The 22,998-nt window shown below is 42.3% G+C and overlaps 1 protein-coding gene across 4 annotated transcripts in view; it reads right to left on the reverse strand.

The window, feature by feature from the left end:
• ttll7 (tubulin tyrosine ligase-like family, member 7) overlaps positions 1–22,998 on the reverse strand; it is a 69,438-nt gene that overhangs the window by 40,827 nt on the left and 5,613 nt on the right. For all 4 annotated transcript variants that reach the window (XR_013779710.1, XM_079350480.1, XM_079350481.1 and 1 more), the window contains exons 2-9: positions 22,541–22,974; positions 20,263–20,394; positions 18,222–18,343; positions 15,486–15,553; positions 15,002–15,160; positions 10,363–10,579; positions 8,062–8,226; positions 4,498–4,656 (exon numbers count right to left, since the gene is read on the reverse strand). Coding sequence is in view for 3 of the 4 variants with exons in the window: in XM_079350480.1 (XP_079206606.1) it covers positions 4,498–4,656; positions 8,062–8,226; positions 10,363–10,579; positions 15,002–15,160; positions 15,486–15,553; positions 18,222–18,343; positions 20,263–20,394; positions 22,541–22,565 (1,047 nt within the window). In the remaining variant the exon portion in view is untranslated. The remainder of the gene's footprint in view (positions 1–4,497; positions 4,657–8,061; positions 8,227–10,362; positions 10,580–15,001; positions 15,161–15,485; positions 15,554–18,221; positions 18,344–20,262; positions 20,395–22,540; positions 22,975–22,998) is intronic.

Below are 22,998 nucleotides of genomic sequence, written 5' to 3' on the forward strand. Positions count from 1 at the left end.
GGTCTGTTGTCTTAATGTCTATTCACGCACACAAACACACTGAGACACAAACAAACCCCGCGCCACGGTTGACCTAACCATGCTTGCCTCATTAGCTGCCAATCACTCTGTACAACTCGTCCAGGAGGGACATGAAGAGGGACAGAGATGGATGAGGACATGGTAGTTAGATTGCAGCAATCAATAATGAAGCGTCCTATGCTCCTGTGAAAGTTGACATCTTAACTGAACAGTTACAATTTAAGCGCCATTAAAGTGGGCAAACATGACTTCCTCTTCTTTTTTTCTATCTGGAATGGTCCTTTTTGTGTTTTCTGCTGGACTTTCCAGGCCTCTTCAATTGCATGAAAAAAGATGGGCTGTGGGTTGGAGTTGGTTTGGTAAGCAGTAGACAGGCCAACTACACACACACACACTACAGAGGAAAATCCCCTTGAGGGCCAAAGACTGCACACCCAGACACACAAACACAGGGAGTAGAAAACACAAACACACACACACACACACACACACACACACACACACACACACACACACACACACAGGGAGTAGAAAACACCCGCGGTTGCATGCAGCAGCTTTCATAGAGCATATGTATTTATAGTGCAGGCGAACACACACACACAGTACCTACAGTATGCATCCATCAAACCTACACACAACACAAATCAAGTGTAGATTCACACACTACCTCCAGCTCCTTTAAGAACACAAATGAGAGCCCTCACGTAGACCCTAACAAGCAGGCCGAACGTCCTTTGAGCTGCCTGCTGCCTGACACTGGAGAGAAAGCTTCACACGCACCAGGCAGGTTTCTAATTATTCATGCTCACTACAAACACTTGTTTCTTTTTATTTAAAAGGTTCACCAGCTGGCGATCTTTTTTCTTTCTTTTTTTTTCTTTTCCCAATGCATGTGGGCAACTCAAACAACAAAATCAATTGAGAGCCTGTAATGAGGCTGAGCTATAGCCACGAGTCCTTGTGTTGGAGTGCTTGGACACCAATCAGAATGTTATGAGTACAATACATACCAGGTTCCATTCCAGGATCTGAGTAAAGTATGAGGGCCTGTTGCTTTACAATCTCCCTGTCCTCGCACATCACCCACCACACCTCTAGTAATATTTCATCCCTTTTTCCTTACTTGGTTTGTAGTTGTTTGTCAGACTGGCTTATAGCACAGGGGCCCTGGAAACACTTGAGAAGGTGCGGAATGCAAATGTCCTATTGCTATATTCTGCAGTCGGGTGAAGGCCCTCATTATAACTCCAACTAGATAGATGTGTGGGATACCATTTTTTTAAGGATCAAAACGTCCTTTCAGAAATCATGACAAATTTCAGTCCGTACATTGTACCTGAACTAAAAAAAAAAAATGTGTGCGGCTCTGCATTGATAATGATGTCCTTTGAGTCTCTCATTTGTGTCTTTTTTTTGCTTCCAAAGATAACAAAACACTCTCTGAAACTCTTAAAGCCAAAGCCTTGATACTGACAATACAAACCACAGTCTAAAGAGATTTTGCATGCGTTTGTGCGTGTGTGCGTGCACGTGTGCCAGTGTGTACGTGAGAAGAAGCATCGTGAGTGTGTGAGTTAAGCGCAGATCACGGCTCAATGAAACGCCTTCCCTATACGAGACACAGATGCCGTCTGGGCTGCTTTAATGAAAGTGAGCGTCTTGGGTTACGCCATTTGAGCAAGTGTGTGTGTGTGTGTGTCCTCCTATGTAGTGCTGATGTTTTGAATGTCAATAGGAGGTAAAACTTGTGTTGAAAACCCCGCTGAATTAAGATAAGCATCACACAAAAGCCTGTCTCTCTCTTTGTACCTTCTCTTCTCCCCTTTCTATACTTGGTCTGAGCACAAAGCGCCCGATTGATGCCTAGCCATGGTTTGAGAAGCATCACTCCTGCCTTCTCTGTTTTCACCCCTGTGACAAGCTATTTAGCAGGTGTGTGCCGATCTGCAGGTTTGTTCTCTTAAGTATCTGTATTTCTTATCAGTTTGTTTGCAAAGTTTTCTCTTTGTGCTCGTCTGCTTACAAAGAGCTAGTGTATTCTGTCTTGCACAGAGGCTTTTTTTTTTTTTTTGCAATGATAAGATAGAGGTGAACTTATCGTCTAATCATGGGAATTTGGTGTGTCACTATTTGAATACCTTGGCAAAAGAGAAATAAAATGAGTTTTTTTTTTTTTTTTTTTTCACTGCAGGAGTAATTTGAGGATGTGAGTTGCAATCATGTTTCTTTTTCCTTTACAAGCCTCCTACACACACTGAGTAAAGGGCAGACGAAAACACAAACACAAAGGGGCAGGACAAATGTCATTTGACAGTCTTATATAAGATACCAGCTCGCTTTTAGGTATCTGACTGGCTTGAGTTTACACAGGTTGAGCTTTCATTTCCTGGCTGCGAGTTTGCATGTTCCGACAATGAACTGTGACGTTTTAAAGAGTAAGAGAGGAAGACAGTGTCGGAACACCAGTGGGGCTAAAGCACCAACAAGGCGTGGCGAGTGTAATTCACAGTGACACCGACAAGGAAACCTGAGAGGTGAAGTCCACAAATGCAAAACAAACCTGTGAGACCTAGATTGTGTTTTCAGCTCCTGGGGACACGGGGTGGTGGTGGTGGTGGTGGTGGTGGGGGGTGGTGACAGAAGTAAGAAATAAAAAATGGTGAAATGGAGTGAAATAGATTTAATTTACCACACAATGTTGCAAAGTGATCCGCTGAAAAATTTAATTTGGACCTAAGGGCTTGCCATGGGGTACGGATTGTGGCAGCCAGCCTTTGGGCCTGACTGAGCGTTGTGTCCCTGCTGAATAGGAATGAAGTCGACGTTGCTTCAAAGTGGTAATAAAGTTATTTTCAGGCTTGACAGCGTGCGCAGTGAGGATTTGTGAAGGGGCCTCTGCTTGCAACTATCCCCTGACTAATCAGTTGAATTTTGGAAATAAATGATTGTTGCTGTAAATGTTGCGTGAAAGAGATGCAGGGTTCTGCGTAAGCGCGCGTGTGTGTGTATGTGTACGGACGTGTGTTCCGTATGCGTGGGATGTTAATTGATGAGAGTTATAGAGAGCTGCTGGTAGCACAGGGGGGATCATTACTGCTGGAGTGGAACAACTGCATTCACGGCTGTTTGCCATGTCTCGTACACATTTGTGCACACATTTACGGGCACAATCACTGACTGCGCACACACGGTCGCAGAGCACCGGCAGTCAAAAGGAAAGTCATCCCTTTGCTCTCTCTTGTACGTCTTTTTGTCATATTATTCAACTGCTCAACCACACAAAAAGAGTCAGGCAGAGTAATTATGACACCCTAATTCCACGATGACTCTTCTGAAAAACACTAACTTCAGAATATCAAACTTTTTCTTCTTCAAATCACAAGATTTATTCTGGGTTGGCATGATGGGTAAAAACAAACACTTATCCCAGAGGCATTCCCCGTCCTTGAGTCAATTTGGGGGGGTGGGGGGGTGCAGCCACTTTGGGTTAAAGGATCTAGGTCACGCTGTAACTGACTGGCTGATATCAGAATGGTGAGACAGAAATCCTGGAGTGGATTCTGAACTCCTCTCCATCTCCTGAATGACTGACAGTTGAGAAACGGACACTGAAAGGATAAAGACGTGGGTGTTTAGTGAGACAACCTGCCATCCTGGGATATATTTAACTACCTGGCATGTATGTGTGTGTTTGTGTGTGTATTTACAGGAAGAAAAGGCATCTTTGTCTCATCATATATGCTGCCATGTATGCAGACATTTCAATTTGTATGCGTAGGGTGTGTATGAATGCACACATGCATGTAATTGTGTGTACGTCTGTGGTTGTGAGTCTGTCCTTGTGTGCCGTGTTGCATAAATACATACTCTAGACTATGGGGGAGTTTCTTTGTGTTTCTGCGCACCAGGGGACAAGAGCGTGTAAGCAAAATCAGCGGGTGTTTATGCTTTCTGTCAGTGTCGGGCAATGTCTCCCTCTCTCCTGCCGATGCCACAATACTTCAGTTACGACGCTTCTGTCACTTTAGAAGCAGCACAGACAGGTGAGACTCCACAGAGTGCAGTCCTGCTTTTTCTCTGACAAACATACAAATACTCACCCTGAAAAAAAAAAAAAAAAAGAACCAAAAATCAAAGCATTTTCTCTTTCTGTATCTTCATTTTTTACATTGAGTTTCGTTATTTTAAAACAAAGACTGGAATAATTGAAAAATATGTTGTTACTGGATGTGAATGTATCGATTCCATTTACTAAATTAAACTGTGCCTTTGACGAATGCAGTAAATACACATTTGTTTGTTTTCAAATTTAAAGTATTATTTGAAAAAGGCAAGAAAAAATAAAAACACACTTTTTACAACACAAGGTCAACACACACACACACACACACACACACACACACACACACACACACACACACACACACACACACACTCCAACACATGCACGCAGACACACATTCAGACTTGTACCTCCAGTAGCCAGGGTTTGAGTTTGCGGTCCAGAATGATGTCGAAGCCTAGGACCTCAAAGCAGACGCTGTCGCTCCCTGGTGGCTGGCCGGGGCGACACATGCGGTAGGCGTGCAGCACATGAGGCTCAGCCACTATTAGCGTCTTCACAACCAGCTCCTGGCAAGATACACACACACACAAATACAAAGAGAGAGAGAGAGAGATCACCATCTGAGCAAGAGAACACACACTTTGACCCTTTTTTGGTTTGTTTCATCTGTCCTACAAAGCCAAAGGCAGCTGATTAAAGGTCCTCTTTAATTGAAAATTGCCCAATTAGTAGTCCCACTTTGGTTGCAGGCTAAAACTGAAGCAAAAAAAGTGAAAAAAAGTTTAAATTCGAGACAAAACTCTGAAAATGTGGGTCACATCAAACAGAATAAAAGGCCTGTGACCCAAAGACAGTTCTTTATTATCTGTAGTAGAAGGACTGTATTCCCAAAGGTCTCCTAACTCTTCTGTGTCTTCAGATATTATTTCAGTTTAAAAGCCAAGGAGAGACAGACAGGGCTGCTGGCACATTTCAAACACAACAATGTTTTCGGTGGTCCATCTGTGTGGCTTGTGGCTCCCAGTCTGTGGTCATGTTGTGTGTGTGTGTGTGTGTGTGTGTGTGTGTGTGTGTGTGTGTGCGTGTGTGTGTGTGTGTGTGTGTTTGTGTGTGTGTGTGTGTGTGTGTGTGTGTGTGTGTGTGTGTGTGTGTGTGCGTGTGTGTGTGTGTGTTTTTGCTCATATGTTTGCTGCTTACTACCTGCCTGCCTTCTCCAACTGTGCAACTGGGGTAAACATGCTCACTCTGACAAACACAGAAATACACACTCTGCCCAAAGCTTCCGCTCACCCTTCCAGCCCCACACAGTGCTGCTGGCCTGCAGTCGCCCAGTCCAATCTGACTGCTGGGGGCAGAAGGGGGGCATGGTGTTCTGGCCCTGGCCTGATAAGGCCTCAGTACCCCCCCCCCCCCCCCCCCCCCATGCCCTTTTCTATCTGTCTGTACCTCACACACCTCCGTCCATCTGTCCATCCATCCACCCGTGTGACCCACAGGCTGCTCAGCACAAACACCTGCTCCCACTTCCACCATTTATGCCCCAAGTCCCTCATACTAAGTTGTGTGTGTGTGTGTGTGTGTGTGTGTGTGTGTGTGTGTGTGTGTGTATGTGTGTGTGTGTGAGTGTGTCTCTGTGTTAATGTCCCTTCCCCCATTACCTCTCTGCTTATCCCGAGCCCACATCCCTGGCCTCTGCAGAGTACTGTCAGGCTGTGAGCCTGTGATTTTTTTAATTCTTGGCTTCAACAAATTTGATAAGCCTCTTATTATTGTTTTTTTGTTTTTTTTTGTCTGAGCTGCATTATTATTTTTTTCTGTTGTTCTAGCTATTTCACTGATTATATCTCTGTTTTTAAAGCATGGTTTTTATTTGTCTTATTTTAAGGATTGTTTGCAACTAACTCTATGTTCCTGGGTTCATTGACGCTGAGACAAACTAAAAAAGATATTTAGACTGCAAATAGGTATAAGTGAAGTTTATCCCAAAAGTTAATTGGGGTGTAATGACAACAAACTAAAACTGAGAGAAGACGATCAATTTAAAGGCATTGTCTTAACATGAGCGCGCATTTGTTAGATTTTATTCAGTTGATATAAATGTATGAACAAACATTCATCTTTGAAACGCTCCGTCATATTGGTTTTGATCTGGTTTGTCATTACAAATGTTTTTTTTAAAAATCGTCATTGTTTCTGGATGTCCACAAAAAACGCACAGCTCATTGATCAGAAAAGCAGCACTGTTGAGTGGTGGTCCGACATGAAAGTGAATTGGTTTTGAATGTTGTGCTTCCTCTGACACGCACACTCAGCACGAAGCTTCCCCTCCTCAGTCAAGCCCCCACATAGTGCTGCTGTTTGCCGAGTCCTGTCTGCACACTGCTGTAGCTGCAGGAGAGGAGTGTGATGGCCTGGCCCTTGGACTACATAACCAGCCCATTTGTAGTCAGATGCTGCTCTCAAAATTACAACATAAAAAAAAGCTATGCTCAAACCTTGAACACTTTAAAGCCCCCTAAAGTGCATCAATAATACCTCAATATGAAAGAGATGTCAGTGAATCTAAAAAAAACAACAACATGGTATTTTTTTTAACCCCTTCAGGCAATCTTTTTGGCAAACAAACTCCCTGACTCTTTTACAATGAACATTGGCGGGAAAAGTCAGGGCAGCCTGCTCGGTCTGTATGAGAACAAAATGTAAGAGGAGAGAATAAAAGAGGAAGGAGAGGAGAACCAAGAGAGCCAAAGAAATACAGAGCTGAAACAAAAACACAGTGTGTGTGCGTGTGTGTGCGTGTGTGTGTGTGTGTGTGTGTGTGTGTGTGTGTGTGTGTGTGAGTGTGAGTGTGAACGGACAGCACTAACAGCACCAAGTGATGACATTTATGAAGAAAGAGCAGAGAAGAAAAATGGCGAGGGAGCAGGAGTGGAAGAAGACTGCCTGGCAGAGTCAGGAGTCTACACTTTGGTTTGTCAGTGTGGGACAAGGAATATGAGCGAAAAAGATGAAGAAGTGATGAAAACTGGAGAAAACAAAAAAAAACAAGAAACTAGGACTTTCACACCTAGAAATAATGTAACACATGGAGAGATTGCACAAGATTGATGAGAGGAGGTGTAAGGAAAAGAAACACTAACTAAACAAGAACATTAAACTGGCAACAATACCTTCAACGGTCTCAAAAGGAACTTTATGTAACGCTCACAGAGCAAAAAGTGAAAGCTGATGTACAGAAGGAAGTAAAGATTGACTTAAAGATTGAAATAACCGATAGGATTTGATTTGGAGGGTGAACCCTGCTCGTATAAAAACCCGAGCGTAAAATAGAGCACAGGCATTGAGGGACTATACCTGTACAAACTTAAAGATTAAAGGGAAAGGCAAGAGGTCAAGAATGAAATAGGAAATCACATAAAACCACTCTGAGGCTAAAGAAAGCAGTGGAAAAGACAGGAGTGAAATAAGGAGAAAAGGGGCATATAATCCAATGGATAGGTATGAAAAATGGGCCCAAAAGAAGATACATAAAACAGGTCCAGGAGGTAAGAAGAAAATGAACTAGGTAAAGGTGTTTGTATGAGATGAGAGTGGTGCCAGAAAGAGAGAGCTCACCCTCCAGGAATGATGTTTTTTTTTTGTTTTTTTTTCTACTGAGCTCTTCCTGGAGTTAAACAAAGCTCTGAAGCTCTCTGAATTACTGTCATCACAAATCAGATCAAACATTTGCTGTCCCGCTTGCGTGTTGTGTGCGATGTGTGTTGCCTCGTGGCAAAAGAGTGTGTTAATCTGTGAGCGCACACTTACTGCAGGCTCTCAGGATGTATGCACGTGTTGTTTGCTTTCGCGGCGCGTTTTGTTATAACACCGCACATCCTTGGTTTGGTACACATCAACCACACGTGTGTCTGTAGGTAACCGCGTGTCTGCGTTTGTGTGCGTGTGCGCGCTCAGGTGGACTTCCTACGTACCGAGACGTCTCCCCAGAACTTGGACACGTCGTAGTCGTTGGTGCGGAGAAACTCAGTGAACCAGCTGATGGACCTCTTGCTGCCTTTGTCTACCGTCTCGTCTCGCTCAAAGTTCTCGTTGTGTTTGTTGACCGAGTAGTTGGTCAGATGCATGTAAAGCTGGCTCTGCGGACACAGAAGGGAGGAAAGAGGATTTGAATCAATTGAAAGTGCATTTTCACAGCTATCTTTCTCCCACAGTATCAACTTTAATTAGATGTGATAGCAGCGCAACAGCTAGCTCTTATGCAGAAACGTAGTTCTGACAGGTAATGCCACAATAGCAGAGACTGATTATAACCGTCATCTAAATGACAAAACAAAACAAGCTTAAAAGAAGGATTAGTCCAATGTATTTATCAATCAATCAAATGTATTCCTAAAGCACATTTAAAAACAGCAACAGCTGGGGCGCCAGTTGCCCAGCGATTAATTTGCGCGCCCCGTCCACAGAGGCAACAGTCCTCAAAGTGGGCGACTCGTGCTCTAATCCGACCTGTGGCACCTGTGCCTCATTCCCCAAACTCTCTCTCCCTGATACCGACTCTATTGCTTACTGTCCTCTCCAGTTAAGGCATAAATATCCCCCCAAAATAATCTAAAGGAAGAAGGAAGAAAACAGTGCAGTTCATTGAACAATGTGGTATAAAAATGACTGGAAAATACTGCAAATCTCGGGACAATTTGACAAGATGTAGATGAGACAAGATGGTCTGTGATGTGTTTGTAAAGAAGTCAACTTAGTTTCTAAGCTCTAACATTATTTAAAATGGAATTTCTCAGCAACAGCAGATCATATTTTTCACCAGATGGCTTGCTTTGTTTGTTGTTGGATACAAATCGTGTTCTTCTCCGTACCCCTGATTTAGTTTATTTATTGAGCAGATGAAGACATTTTCATTTCACCTGCTTCCAGCTGCCTGTTCAATGCATTCACACTTACAGTTGTCCAGCACAATCTAAAACTTAGTGCGACAAATAAACCAAGTGTTACAAATAACGCCACTGAAGCAGAAAGCTGGCACTGCCATAGTGAATGCCTTTTCAATACATAGTACGTTTACTGAAACAGCTTATGGTTCCTTTGGCTTTGCTTTTAAGTGTAATTACACCTTTGACGGTGATGATTATCAACACCCCTGAAAGATGTTCCTGCACTTATCCCCACAGAGTAAAGAACTTTACTGTAATGTAAGCGTTTTGTTGTTTTTTTTAAAGTTATGAGGCTCCACAAGAGTAAAGAAAAAAAGTCTTAGCTGGCATCCTCACATGGTGTGTGTAAAAATGTAGAGAAGGCCTCACTGTGCTGTATGGGAATAATCGATTCTTAAATGGTGTTTAAATGATATTTAGTAATAATGAGTTAAACAGCAGAACAAGTTGCTACTCTTAGAAGAGCACACAGACGCACTGATAAGAGAAGTCAGAACCTGAGTGGCTGAATGACCTCATTGAGTGGTTGACTACAGCTATTGTTTAACCCTAGATGTTCCTCTTTAAACACTATTGCTCACATTTGGAAACAATACATCCTTGTCCTTCACCTACATGGTAATAATACTGTGGCTGCAGGCCACTCCAGCCTCTGATATCTGTCTGGGAGTCACTCTCCGTGGGATTGAACATCCATCTCCATGGCATGACTCACTCCATCAAGTGTCACAGACTGGTAAGACAATACACCCTGGTGTCAAAGGAGGGATCCATCTTGTCCGTGTGTGTGTGTGTGTGTGTGTGTGTGTGTGTGTGTGTGTGTCCATAGCGTAGATAACATCACGCTTGATAGGAAGCTGTATTTGTCCATGTATTTGTGTGTGTGTGTGTGTGTGTGTGTGTGTGTGTGTGTGTGTGTGTGTGTGTGTGTGTGTGTGTGTGTGTGTGTGTGTGTGTGTGTGTGTGCATGCTTGTGTGCGTGTCAGCAACAGACTGTGCTTCAGCAGGTGCAAAACCTCAAGGCAAATATGAGCGGCTTGATATTACAGGAGACATCTGGCATGCGGACGTTTACACTCAGCTGTGTGCACACAGTCTGCCTGCACACAGCTCAGTCTCTGTGTGTGTGTGTGTGTGTGTGTGTGTGTGTACAATATTAAATCTAATGAGTACTGGATTAGTTGCCTATCCCCATTACTGTTATATCTACACGTCATTTGTCAAAGTATGTTTTTGCTGCCATTCCATTTTATGTTTAGCTTCCATGAAACAATAAAATACCTGACGTGATCAATACTTTATAATACATTATAAATGTCTGTTCCTCACCAGGTTAGCCTCACTGGGTGCATGGTACTTCTCTGTGCCCATGCGAACCAGGCCGTCGTTGTACAGGAAGATGCGAAGGGGGTCACATGAAGTGACCAGGATGTAGATGCGCAGATCAAACTTGTAACCCTCCATCAAGAAAGGCTTGTCCAGATACTCCTGAACGATAAAGTGTTCCTGGGCTGGCAGTTTCTCACAATTGCGTATAAGCGAGATCCTGCAACGACAGAAACTTTATTAATCCTCGGGGGGGAAATTGGGGTGTCGTCATGACATAATAAAATATGGCATAGTAAAGACAAAAAAGATAATTAGAAAAATGATAGATGGGACCATAGCAGGAACCATGAACATGACTGATGACTTTGACACGGCCTCAGAAGTGTTGAAGGAAAAACTGAACCAAACAGTACACAGACTTTATGGATTTGAACGTAATGTTTCACTTCAAAGTCCTGAGGAAGTTGTGGACGTATTTTCTTCTTCCAGACTTCTAACGCTGATATTAAATTCAAAGGATAAATAAATCAGTGTTCTAAATAGATCATTTCGGGTGATAAAATGTCATTACTGAGGTTCAAATTGTATAAAAGCTGAAGACATTAAGCAATTTTCAGTAAAGGGGTCATCGCCATGTTGTTCAGATAGCATTCAGGCGACCCTCCATTGCTACAGAACCTTCGATGAAAACAATTATCAATGAGTGACCTCAGTTTGACTTAGACAAGCTGTTTGCATCTGAGGGAATTTTAACATTGTAAAGATGTAGTTCCTCTGTTCTTAACCCGGCCATCTGAATAAAGCTGTTGAAAAATAAACATACAAAAAAAAAAAACAGACAGGTAAAACACAAATGCTGGTTTGTCTGAGAAATAGTCTGCAAGCATCTGGAGAACATTTCTGAAGCCAAACTCCACTCGTTGTAGCATGCTCCTTTAGCTGTGAGCAGGTTTATAAGAGCAGACGTTGTGTTCAGGTTCCAACCCAACTCTAATTCATTTGCTTTAGTCTTATGTCACTGGCACTCAGACTTTATAGTGTGCAGACCATTGCTGGCTGGCCCAAGAATGGGTTGTGCAACGATGTGGCTGTGCATGGAAGGGGGAGGGGCAATCATTTCAAAAGTTTGTGAATGTGTGCGAGTCTTTTCCGTATTTGCATGGGTGTATGTATGAGTGCAGGAAGGGTGAGGGGGTCAGTTTTAAACAATATCCCACTATGTACAAACATCACAACTGACCTATATCACCATCACTCATAGTTAAGGCAGACTTGGTCTAAATTGCTTACATGCAAAGTCTGAAAGGCTCCATTAGGCAAGCAGGCAGGCACACCAAAAACAAACAAACACACTATTTGGCCAGGAAGTAAAGACTAGATTGTTCAAAAAGTACAGCTTGAGCTCTTGACATATAATGGCACCAAGCCACCAGAGATGAACGTGTATGTTTCGAACAGTGCGGTCCCTGTTGTTTTAATGTACCAAACAATTCTCCACCTTGGTTTACTCGAAAACCCTGAAACAACGTTGATTAGATTTTCATGTAAATCGAGGCTGAGATCAGGTGTTGGCTTTCGGGTTGTCATGAGACAAGGTCATAGTTGAGCATTTGTTCCTTCAGCTTGTAGTTATTCGTTAATGTGTAATGATCTTATTTTCATTTTTGTAAACCCCTCAGAAAACTGAACTATCTGCCACGCTGTACACAGGCACTTCATTGTCCTGCCTATCACAGTATTTTAACAAAAAAGAACAGGGAGAAGTTGATGGGAGCCTGATCGACGATGTGAGGGGCCCGCCTAACAGGCAGACAGCAAGCTGAATGATGAGGACAGGGTTAACAGTGTTAGTTAGTCAAGGAGGAGTAGCTGAGGAGAAGACGACGTGATTGATGAGCTGGGGTGTCACATAATCACGGCCCACTCTCTCCTGCCTATTTAATTTGGCACCAGAGGGGATCTCGCCTTTTTAAGCCCTGCACGCGCGTTTATTTTGTTTCCTTTATAACAAGCTGCGCTTCAGACACAAACAATAACTTCATCTGGTTGGCCAATGGAAAAATAAATTACAGGGGGTAGATATAACTTAATTTCCTGCCGCGTCACACCAATGAAAAAAAAAAAAAAAAAAAAGAGAGAAAAAAAATCTAATCTTGTGAGCCGCCCGCCGCTGAGTGGACGAGCTAAACTCATCATCTTTCATATTCTTAATGTATTGCAATAATTCAGCCTTTGCTGCCTTTTATTCTTTAATAAATAAGAGCTTAGTGCAGCATGGATTATAAGTAATGCTCACATTATACCAGAAAGGACAAATTCAAAGAGAATTAGAGGGAGAGGTGAAGCCCAAGGAGCTATTTGTACTTCAATATCTCCACCTATTGGTGCTTTTGATGAGTGCACTCCAAAGTATTTCTTCATATGTGCTCATCAGAGATCATACTTTTAAAGAATAAGAAGCCAAAAAGATGAATACATGAAAGTCTCACAAGCTGAACAGTATTAATGTATTATGAAGTGCTGCAGGGAGCTATGTGGAAATCAAAAAATATGGGATTCTCTGAGGAACCATGTTCACAGTTTGGCTTGCTCTTTTGGTTTATATTTCGACATTTTCACTTGGCAGTTTCACTTTTCTCTTCCCATCGTCCCTGACCCCCACACAGGTTAAATCACTATCCTTCTGATATCGTGGAGAATCCTTCTCCTCTCACTGCCACCAGGATGAGAGCCTACATAAGCACAGACTGTGTGGCTGGGACAATTATGATGTGATTTGGGAAGTTAAGTTCACAATATGATCAGGAGAATCTACACTCTCTGGGTTTTCTGTCTCAGATCAGATTCTGAAGAAGTGCTTGTCTTCTTGACAGTTAATGAATCATATTCTACAACACCAGTCATTGATTGAAAATATAAAATATTAAACAGGTAGGTAGCAACTGAGACTCTCTAACTTCTCCATAGCACACAGTGGTTGAAAGACTTTCTTGCCTGCGAGCTGGGCAGTTCCTACACTGTGCGACCTCGAGGTCTCAACCGATATGGGATTTTTGGGGCAGATACCGACATCAATATTGGAGAAAAACATCATCTAAAACTGATGTGTCAGCTGATTTTTATTTTGTGATTTTTATTTGAGCTATGTTAGATTGCTATAGGTTGCTATAGATGTATATTGTTGATATGACAAAGAAAAGACAGTCACTCAACTGGAAAGTAACTGTGCATGTACTAGGGCTGCAACAATATAATGGCCCTAGGATTCAATACGTACCTCGTTTTTTTGGCCACAGTTCGGTTTGGTTATGACGGCGCGGGCTGTTTAAGTGTTAACAGTGTTTTGAAGATTCAGAATAATGACCGTATGTGTGTTTATGCACTCCAGCTGTTCGACTGTGCTTTCCGCGCTGCGAACAGACAACGCAGCCGGTGAGTGTTGACCAGTCTATGGTGTTGAAGGACGAGGGTAGACGGAGCACTGGAGAGGACACACTATGCACACCGATCTGGTGGAAGTTCAGCATCATATTACTGGGTGATGGCACCGCAGATGTAAAGTAATGTTGGCAAAATGGTGTTTACATACAGCATGTGCTTCTCTTCAATCTGTTTCTATCTGAAATAAAAGCTGATACAGACAGTCACTGCATACACTAACCATCGCTAGTGGCGATTCTAGTGGCAATTCATCTAGTGGCGACGCATAAAAACTATGAAAAAGGCCAGACTTCATTATTTAAAATTATTTCAATTTATTTCTGTGTTAAAGTCCATGCTATTATGAGAATTGTCAGAAGGACATTAATTGAACGTATTCTGTATTTGTAATGTTTGGTCCATAGAAAATGCTGTTGAATTGAATCAATAATTATTTCTTTCATATCCCTCTAAAATGTAACTGTTGGGTCTCCAAGGTGTTTGTTACTGGATGTTAACATTTTATTACCTAACAATTCACAATGCAGTTTAGGAAAAACAGAATCAGAATTCGATGCAGTTTCTCTAAATGCTTAATGATTCCTACTGTCAGTATTGAAGACACACTACTGAAACGTGAAGCAGCCTCTCGCCTCTTTGGGCCTGCAAATATAAAATATGCATTAAGGTACTATGGCCTGCTCATCTTTTGATAAAGAGATGCTATTGAGAGACAGAGTCCCCCTGCAGCAGCCATCTTTACCCATTTTCTACACTGACTGGTCGTTGATGGAGCCTCATGAAGGAATCCAATAATCACATGCAAAGGCCTTCAGGGCAGAAACCACTGTAACTGCCAGGGACCATGTGTGTATGCACGTGTGTGTGTGTGTGTGTGTCCTCCTCTGGCAGCCATAACCTCTGATTTATGGAGAGTGGGACCGTTGAGGGCGATGAGAATCACCACGCTCTCTCAGCTCAAATACTCAGTCTGGTCCCAGTTACAATACTATTTCCATAGATCCCAATGACAGGGTCGCAAACTTCCAATTGCCATGTTTTGTTGCGCTTCTCCTCTATTCGCTCTACTACTAATTTTCTCCTCCATTTACTTATTACTTCGTGTTTTAGACTACTCCGTCTCTCTCTCACCCTGGTTCCCACTGCCCCTCTCTGAGAAAGCGTGTTGGGTGGCTCTTGTTTGACTCCTCTGACCTACCCATGACCCATGGCTCCGTTGGCAGGTTTGACAATGAAGGTCTTCTGCTTGCGTTTCCTGCGTAGCTCCTTGACGTAGTTCTGGAACTGAGTGTACTCTGCGGGGAAGATCCAGGTTTTGGGTATGAAGCTGTACTCTAGAGGCTGGCACTTGATCATTCTGGAGAAAACAAAGACAGGCTGGTTGGTTCCAGTTCTTCTTTCTCTATTAGCAATATGTCATACTGGTAGAATCATGAGGAGTCTTATCATTAAACTTGTGTAACAATCGTTGCAATTTCATTTTGATCATAGTGCAGGTTTTTTTTCGGGGGTCATCTACGTCTACTGCCTTTAATGACACAGTGCTATAAGTTCCCAGTTATAACTTCTTAGGTTTCTTCACCTTACTAAACACTTAACTTTGTAACGTTCCTGTTTTTGCATATCTGAAACTAAACCAAAGAACTCTCATTGAATGTTTTTAAAAAAGACAACAAACTTACTTTGACATGTTTCTCGCGAGGCAGTCTTTCCGGCAGATTTCGCCCATGCCAGGGAAATGGTTAATTCTCTGCAGAGGGACAGGCAGAAATAATAATGTTGTTAGGGCTATTACGCCACTCAATTCCACCCCCGCCCCTTCATAAAAATGAGCACATTAAAGGCAGCAACCTGAAGTGAGCTTACAACGTTCTGACATTTATGCCCAATTACGGACTCAAAACAAAAAGGTGACACTGAGACCTTTCTCCACCCTTATTTAGTTTACCGTGTTTTTTATACTATTTAAAGGTTGGGGAGGGAAGAGGCGAGGGGGAAAAAAAGCGATCAATCTCAACTCCGAGGGGCCGAGGTAATTGGTTCTGCATCGCAAGCTCCTGCAGTGACAGTTGAATGAATTGCTTTGAATGCGCCGAAAGGGGGGTAGGGGGTAAAGGAAAAACTCTGGGTTTTCTGTATTCTTTGACCAAATGAGCCTGAACAGGGGCGTTAATTAGGCTCGTATGAACTGAAACTTGACAGCAAACTCTCACACAACATCACTGAACAGAAAAAAAAAAAGGAAAAAATGCAAAAAAAAAAAAAGCAAAAGAGAGAGAGAGAGGAGCGAGGGGAAAAAGAACGCAGAGTGTAAAAGGATCCCGTGATTATTATTCAAACGAGACAGACGTAATTAAGGATTCGGAAGAGATTGCACAATTATACCAATGTCGTGAGACGACGTGGCTTGTGAGGGAAAATCAAAACCAATTGTTGTGGGACTTCCACTTTTGTATTGAGAAATTATCTCATGAAATACTACAGCAGCGAGATCTTAAAATAACTGACAGCAAACATGTTCGATGTGAAACATTAGCAACACTGCAACACATTAAGCCATAACAATCTTTGCCATTTTCAATCTACTTAGCTGAACTCTTGCTGCCCCCTGTCCTAACAAGCCCTACTCTTTCTCTTACTGTGATTTAATCCATCATTAGTGCCCAGTCTAATCAAATAAGCACTTGTGAAGATGGATGGCTAATGCTCAAAGCTGAGGGGGAGCAGCAGCAGCAAGTTCACTCTCCAGGACAGGGAGGTCAAACAGAGGTAAGATTACTCTCAGTCTAGTACACACACAACTCAGAACAACCTTTGTTGTACATGCTTATCTTGTAAACATCACTTGTGACATCTGAAACCTGACCTGGACCCACTGCCACCCCAACTTGTCAGTTTTTTCAGTCTACCCTCCAATCTGTCAGCATCCCTCTCACTGCGTACCCCCGCTCACATCTTTTTTTTTTCATTTCATTAAATCTGAAATACAGAACATATAACCTGAATCTTTTTTTTTTACTTTACCATGACCATTTATGAAGCCTTTTATTGGGCATTTTCCTCATTGCCATCCTTGAGCCAGAAGTGACAAATTTGACAAGTGAGTGAATATACATTGCCGAGCTCTTTCCTGATTGACAGATTATTATGGCCGTGACTTGTCAATCACGTCGATGCCCTAAAGCAAACACTGCTCTATCGTAGATTTGACTCTCAATGAAGATAATGCTGGATGAGGATGACTTTAAACTGTCAAGTTGGATCACAAGCGTATCAGTACATTTCTACAGTTAATAAATTACATGAAAGTAGGCATTTTTACTCATTGTGTTCTACTTCTTCTACTGTAACTCCTTTAGGCAACAAGTGCAGTCTCCCTCTGCTGGTCAATAGGAAAAGTGCAGGTTTAAGGCGCTTTCACATTGGCTTCACTTTGCACACCTAAAAAGTAGGTCCACTTCTTTTTTACATTTACATTCATGGCAATCCCTCTTCTCCATCTCCTCACTTTTCCCCCAGAATGTCATGCTTTAACTGAAAACTGCTGGAAAAACATATTGTAAGTTCTGGTGGTGTACAACAGAAAATAAAATCTGCATGGGCTAGTGTTTGAAGAAGCGATGCCTCGTGAGCCTCAGTCTTAATGGAATTGTTCCATATAGACACACTAAAAGCATTTATATTTAGCATGGGGGGGCATGCAGCAAAGGGCCGAGCAGCACAACTGCTTCTACAAGAACTTAAGCCTCCCTATACAAGATGGTTGTAACGCTTGGAAGAAGGCATCGCAGTGTTTGTGTTCTCTATCTGTGATTGTGAAATAAGACGTCTTGATATCTCGTGCTGACATTAGTCTACGGAGAGGGGTGTCATGTTTAGCAATTCTGTACTTGAACAAAGAGTTATCTCTTTCTTAAAAAAAAAAAAAAAAAGAAAGAAATTCAGATAAAAATAATACAAGTGCAGAAGAGTTAAAGAAGCTGTCATGTTCATTTCATCCTTTAAATCCCCTTTTCCTGTTTTTCTGCACTGCTTCAACTCTTTTTCACTTTTTTTTTTTTCTGAAGGAATCCAAGGGTAAAGTCCTTCATCACCTTTCTTACAAAAAATGTGCTCCAATAGAGGCAGGAGTTTTAGATGTGGTTCAACCTTCTGCTTCATTGAGCACCAAAATGATCTTTTTTGGAAACTGTTTTTAAAGGCTTTGCAAAACCACACATTCATACATTCACTGGCAGCAGATCGGATCCTTGGCCTTCAGCTCTTGGCCACTGAGCGGCTGTAATGGAGCAGACTGTAAAGGTTAACATCCAGTTTTTCCTGTTCAGAACAGCGATTGATTATTTTAAGCTCTCCTCTCTAACCTCTAGGCTACCGTACAAAGTGTGCTGACTTGACATGATAGTGATATGGTTTACCTGGTAATTCCTGAGCTCAGCGATTTTCTCGTGCTGCACCGCCGAGTCATTCCAGATGAGGTTGGCAGTCTCGTCCTCATCCCGCGTCTTGAGGAAGTCCATCTCATTAATGACTATACGAACTAGGGATAAGAATGCACATTAAATGTATTCCATATAAATAATTTACTGTACAGTTATATAAATAAACTTCATACATTGCCTTTAGGAAAGCAGCTCATGTATATAATGTGAAAGTAAGAAGTAAGGAGTTGAAGCAAAATGAGGGCAAGATGTGACTTGAAGCAACAAACCAGTCATATTACAGATCAGTGTTTCACACAAACATTTGGCTTGGCTTAAATTCTGTTTTTACATGCATCAAGGGAGAAATGAGTCCAAGAGACTATAGATCAAAAAGCTAACAGCAATATTTACCATTCATGGAATGACTGAGGAGAGCAGCCAATCGTAATGCCTCTCTTCAAAAAGATAAATGAATTGTCTGTAATGCATTCAAATCCCACAGGAAACCCCATAGTATGAAAGATAGGTGGCAAGCCCATTTAGACATTAATCCTACAACTATTCATTATTCAGTAAGAAATGAAAAATTCATATGCCCTAACGAAACGAGGTATTAATTAATTTCTTGAAGGCCTTCACGAACCTGAAAAAACCTTGTGTAATGTTGCATGATGGCGCTTTAATAGGAAAAAGGTGTTTCTCATGTACCTTCATTCATCTGTTAATGTCTGAAGGGGCTAACGGCGTTTCGCTAACTGGAACAGGGCACCAGGTTAACATAACAGCAGGCTTGTGCTTACAGTTATGAGGAGGGTGTTTGAGAGCAAAGCTATAATCAATCCTTTTTCACATAACGCCAAACAAGACGTCCTCGGGCCGGAGCTTACATTCCCTTCTCAGTGGGAGCAAAGCAAACTTCAAACACCGCATCACTTAACCTGTGATCTTTACCTGTAAAATTATCAATTCTGAAATACGAAAAGACCGCTGCAGAAAAAAGCTAACAGCAGAAATGAGCCATCCATCTGGCCCTCGGTGTTAATTTTCCTTGAAAATAGCCCTACACTACCCTCAGAATGGCCACTGTGAGGGTCTCGTCACAGCTAGCAAACTGACTCACAGCTAGACTCCCATCTACCTACAGCATCCCTGCCTCCCCCAACTGCTGCTGCTGACTCCTTGGTTTCGGAAGGTTGTAGTTCACCCCTGAGAGCTGTGCTGCCACACAATATACTGAACATGCAAGGAGTGCTTACTGTGCTCTTTTGGCCCTTTTAAAACAAAAAAAGTCTCTGCTAAGTCAAACTATCTCAGTAAGGATTTATGTATGAAGGTCAGTCCCAGGTGTCTCCGGCAACTCTATTAGGTTTAATTTAGCCTCATTTACATTATAAAAAAGATGGTTTCTTTCAAACACTCCACCACAGCAAATTTGATTTGATTTCAGCTGTTTTTGGAGCTGACTGAGCCTTATCTAAAGCCATTTCTACAAATGAATGAACAGATTAATGCCTGCAGGAGCACCTTACGCGTTGCTCCTGCCCACTCATGAAATCAAAATGAGGAAAACAAGATTTTAAACTCAGAAGCTAGAAATCTGAGAGCTTTGTGTAACAGAATGTATGTAGTAAGAACTTAGTTTAAAGGAGCTTGCCAGATGAGCCCAATGTTGCTGTTGCAGATGTATTACCGGAAAAACGATACAACACCTGAAGTAACTTCGACTACACCTAAAACCACAACCCCCTGCACATGTAATCCACCCATTTAGGCAACCACAACACATTAATGCCAATATGATTCTCTAAAAGTATTTCATCACCTCTCAAACAACCTCTCTGTACGTCCCGGCTTAGCTCCTCTGTTTGAGCAGAAGATTTCTTTCCTTTTTGACAATGATGTAGTGTATTCAACTGCTGTAGCTTCTTCTCACGCCTGTGTTCAATCCTTATTAAATCTTAAATGTGCATTACAATGTATTGATGTCAAAAATCATATTTTAAAAGGGCCTAAATCAAGTAAAATGTCACTGTACCGATCTCATATTTGGTGCCGGCGACATTGGCAGTGATGGTGCCTTTCTTCTTCTTGGTGCGCACCTTCCTCTTCCCACTGCTGTGGTAGGAGCCCACAGATGGCCCGTTCACGGGGGACGCTCCATGATCCTCTAGAGGAGGAGACAGCATACAACAACACTAGATACAGTCACAGCTTGTGCTCCAGACTTGGAGAAAAAAAACAAAAAAAAACAGAACTTGTTGAAGTATTCTAATATATTTTCCTCATTTCTGCAGGGGATTTAATGGGGCTTGTTTATGGAGCTCGGGTGTCAATAAATTAGGCATCTTGTTTGTTGTAGCTGCATGCATCATCATCTTTTATCACATTTTGTGCGTGCATGTGTGTTTGTCTGTCTTTTTGTTGGTCTGTGTGTGTGTGTGTGTGTGTGTGTGTGTGTGTGTGTGTGTGGTTGTTTACATGGGAGAAAAGGTGCTGATAAGCAGGCAGGGACATGTATGAGCAGGTGGCCAGGTGTGTGTGCTTTTGGTGCTACATCATTTGTAAAAAATAAAAAAAATAAAAAAATGCAATCTGACTTAACCTTCGTCTTGTGTTAGGGTCGGCACCGACCCGTTTTAGTTTTTAAATGCATAAAAGAACCACGTAACTTTTTTTTTTTGCATCAAGGCTTTTTGACTTTGTCAGGAATCTCTATTTCAACAAAATAAAACATTTTTTTTGGTTTTCACTAAATTGTAAAATGCTCTGGTTAAAATTATGACCTTGGTGTTGTTAGGGTCGGTTTTGACCCAGTTATAAAAATAAGATTATAAAGCAATAATTAGAGCCAAAATTGAACACACACTGACAGCCAGCTCCTCTCCCAATCATGTGAGCTTTAGGGGATTCTCATTTTACCTTGTTATCCAGTACAAAAACAAAACAAACAACGACAGGCATTTCCAGACATGTGAGGTCAATTCAGTATAGAGTTGGTGACTTGCAGAGTGCACATCTCCAATTTGCAGCATGCAAAAATGAAAAAAAGATTTACAGTGAAAGAAGTTCTGGATAATATTTTTGCTGAAAATGAGGGAGTGGACACAGAGCAGCATAGTGATACGGATGAACAGGTTTCTGAGGAGAAAGACAATGTGGAGTATCATCCAGAAGACACAGACACATCTGATGAGTCTGATGAGGAGTTCACCGGTGGTGAAGCTACTCCTGCTGAAAGATTCAAGTCCAAAAATGGTGAGATCTGTTGCAGCTCATTACATCATGATTTACATGGCAGGGTAGCTGCTGCAAATGTCATCAAAATGACCCCTGGAATCTCAAGGTTTGCTGTGACGAGAGTCACTGACATCAAGACATGTTTTGAGCTATTTATGCCATTGTCACTAAAAAGAGTCATCATTGCTATGACAAACCTTGAAGGAAAAAAAGTCCATGGCGACATGTGGAAAAACATGGATGAGGAATACCTGGATGCTTATATTGGTGTTCTTTTTTTTGCTGGAGTGTACAGATCCTGCAATAAGGCCACTGATAGTCTCTGGGATGCATCGACAGGTAGAAATATTTTCCAGGCAACAATGTCACTTCAGACCTTTCATATGATATCAAGAGTCCTCAGATTTGACAACCAGAGCAAGATCTGACAAGCTTGCCCCCATCAGGGATGTCTGGGACACATGGGTGCAGCTTCTTCCACTGATGTTCAACCCAGGGCCATAGGTGTTGTGTTTTACAACATCCTCGATGTATCTGCATATAATGCATTTGTGTTGTGGACCCACATCCACCAAGTAATGGAAAAATAATAGTAAATATATATGGGTCGAAATTGACCCGTAACACCATAGATGTTACTATAGTTAAAATTATTAAAATGAAAAAATAAATAAAACAAATTTATTTAAGAGATGTGTTCTAATACCCCTCAGTAATAGTCAGGTAACACAACAACCTTTTATTTATTTATACAATTCTCTTGAGGTTCATTTTACCATTTTTTAAAATTGAAATCGAGGGGTATACTGACAAAAAAAAGGCCCAATGGCCCACACCAAAAATATTAAAACCAATATTTTCATGGATAAGGAAGCCTAACAAGGTAACCAAGAGATGAGAAACAAATTGGATGATAGATAATTGTTTTCAGTGTATTTTACAGCTGATTTAAGACATGGGTCAAAACCGACCCGTTAACATAAGAGATGGTAACAGAAAGCTAACACAAGACGAGGGTTAACCATCGAGCAGAATAAGCCCTTCAGTCCTAGGGGAGTGGGACCTCTCTTACTCACCTCCTTCATTGGGAGGGGAGGGCATCTCAGGGGCTGCTGGAGTCAAGGGGCAAGCCAAGCTCTCTGCCAGGCTTGGCGGGCGGGTGGGCCTCTCAGGGTCCTCACAGCACCCTCCAGGGGCTCTCTCACAGTCCCTCTAGTTAGTCTTCGCTGTCTTGGGCCGTATGGATGATGTAGTTCAGGATGGCCCAATAGATCATCTGAGCATCTCGGTGGCACCTCTCAGCAGCATAAAGAGCAGCAGCACAGTCTAAAGTGGGCAGGGGGGAGATGGAGAGAGGAAGCAGGGGTAGGAAGAAGTGCTGGGGAAAAGTGGGAGGGGGGGGGAGGGCTCTCCAGGGTCTTCACAGCCCCTGCTTATTTACAGCGCAAAGAGGAGAGAGAGAGGGGGGGGAGGGGGGGAGGGGGGTGGACAGCGGGATGGATAGGAAAGCCTGTAAAGGAGAAAGGAAAGAAAT

This window comes from Symphodus melops (genome assembly GCF_947650265.1).
Source record: "Symphodus melops genome assembly, chromosome: 8".
Lineage (NCBI taxonomy): Eukaryota > Metazoa > Chordata > Actinopteri > Labriformes > Labridae > Symphodus > Symphodus melops.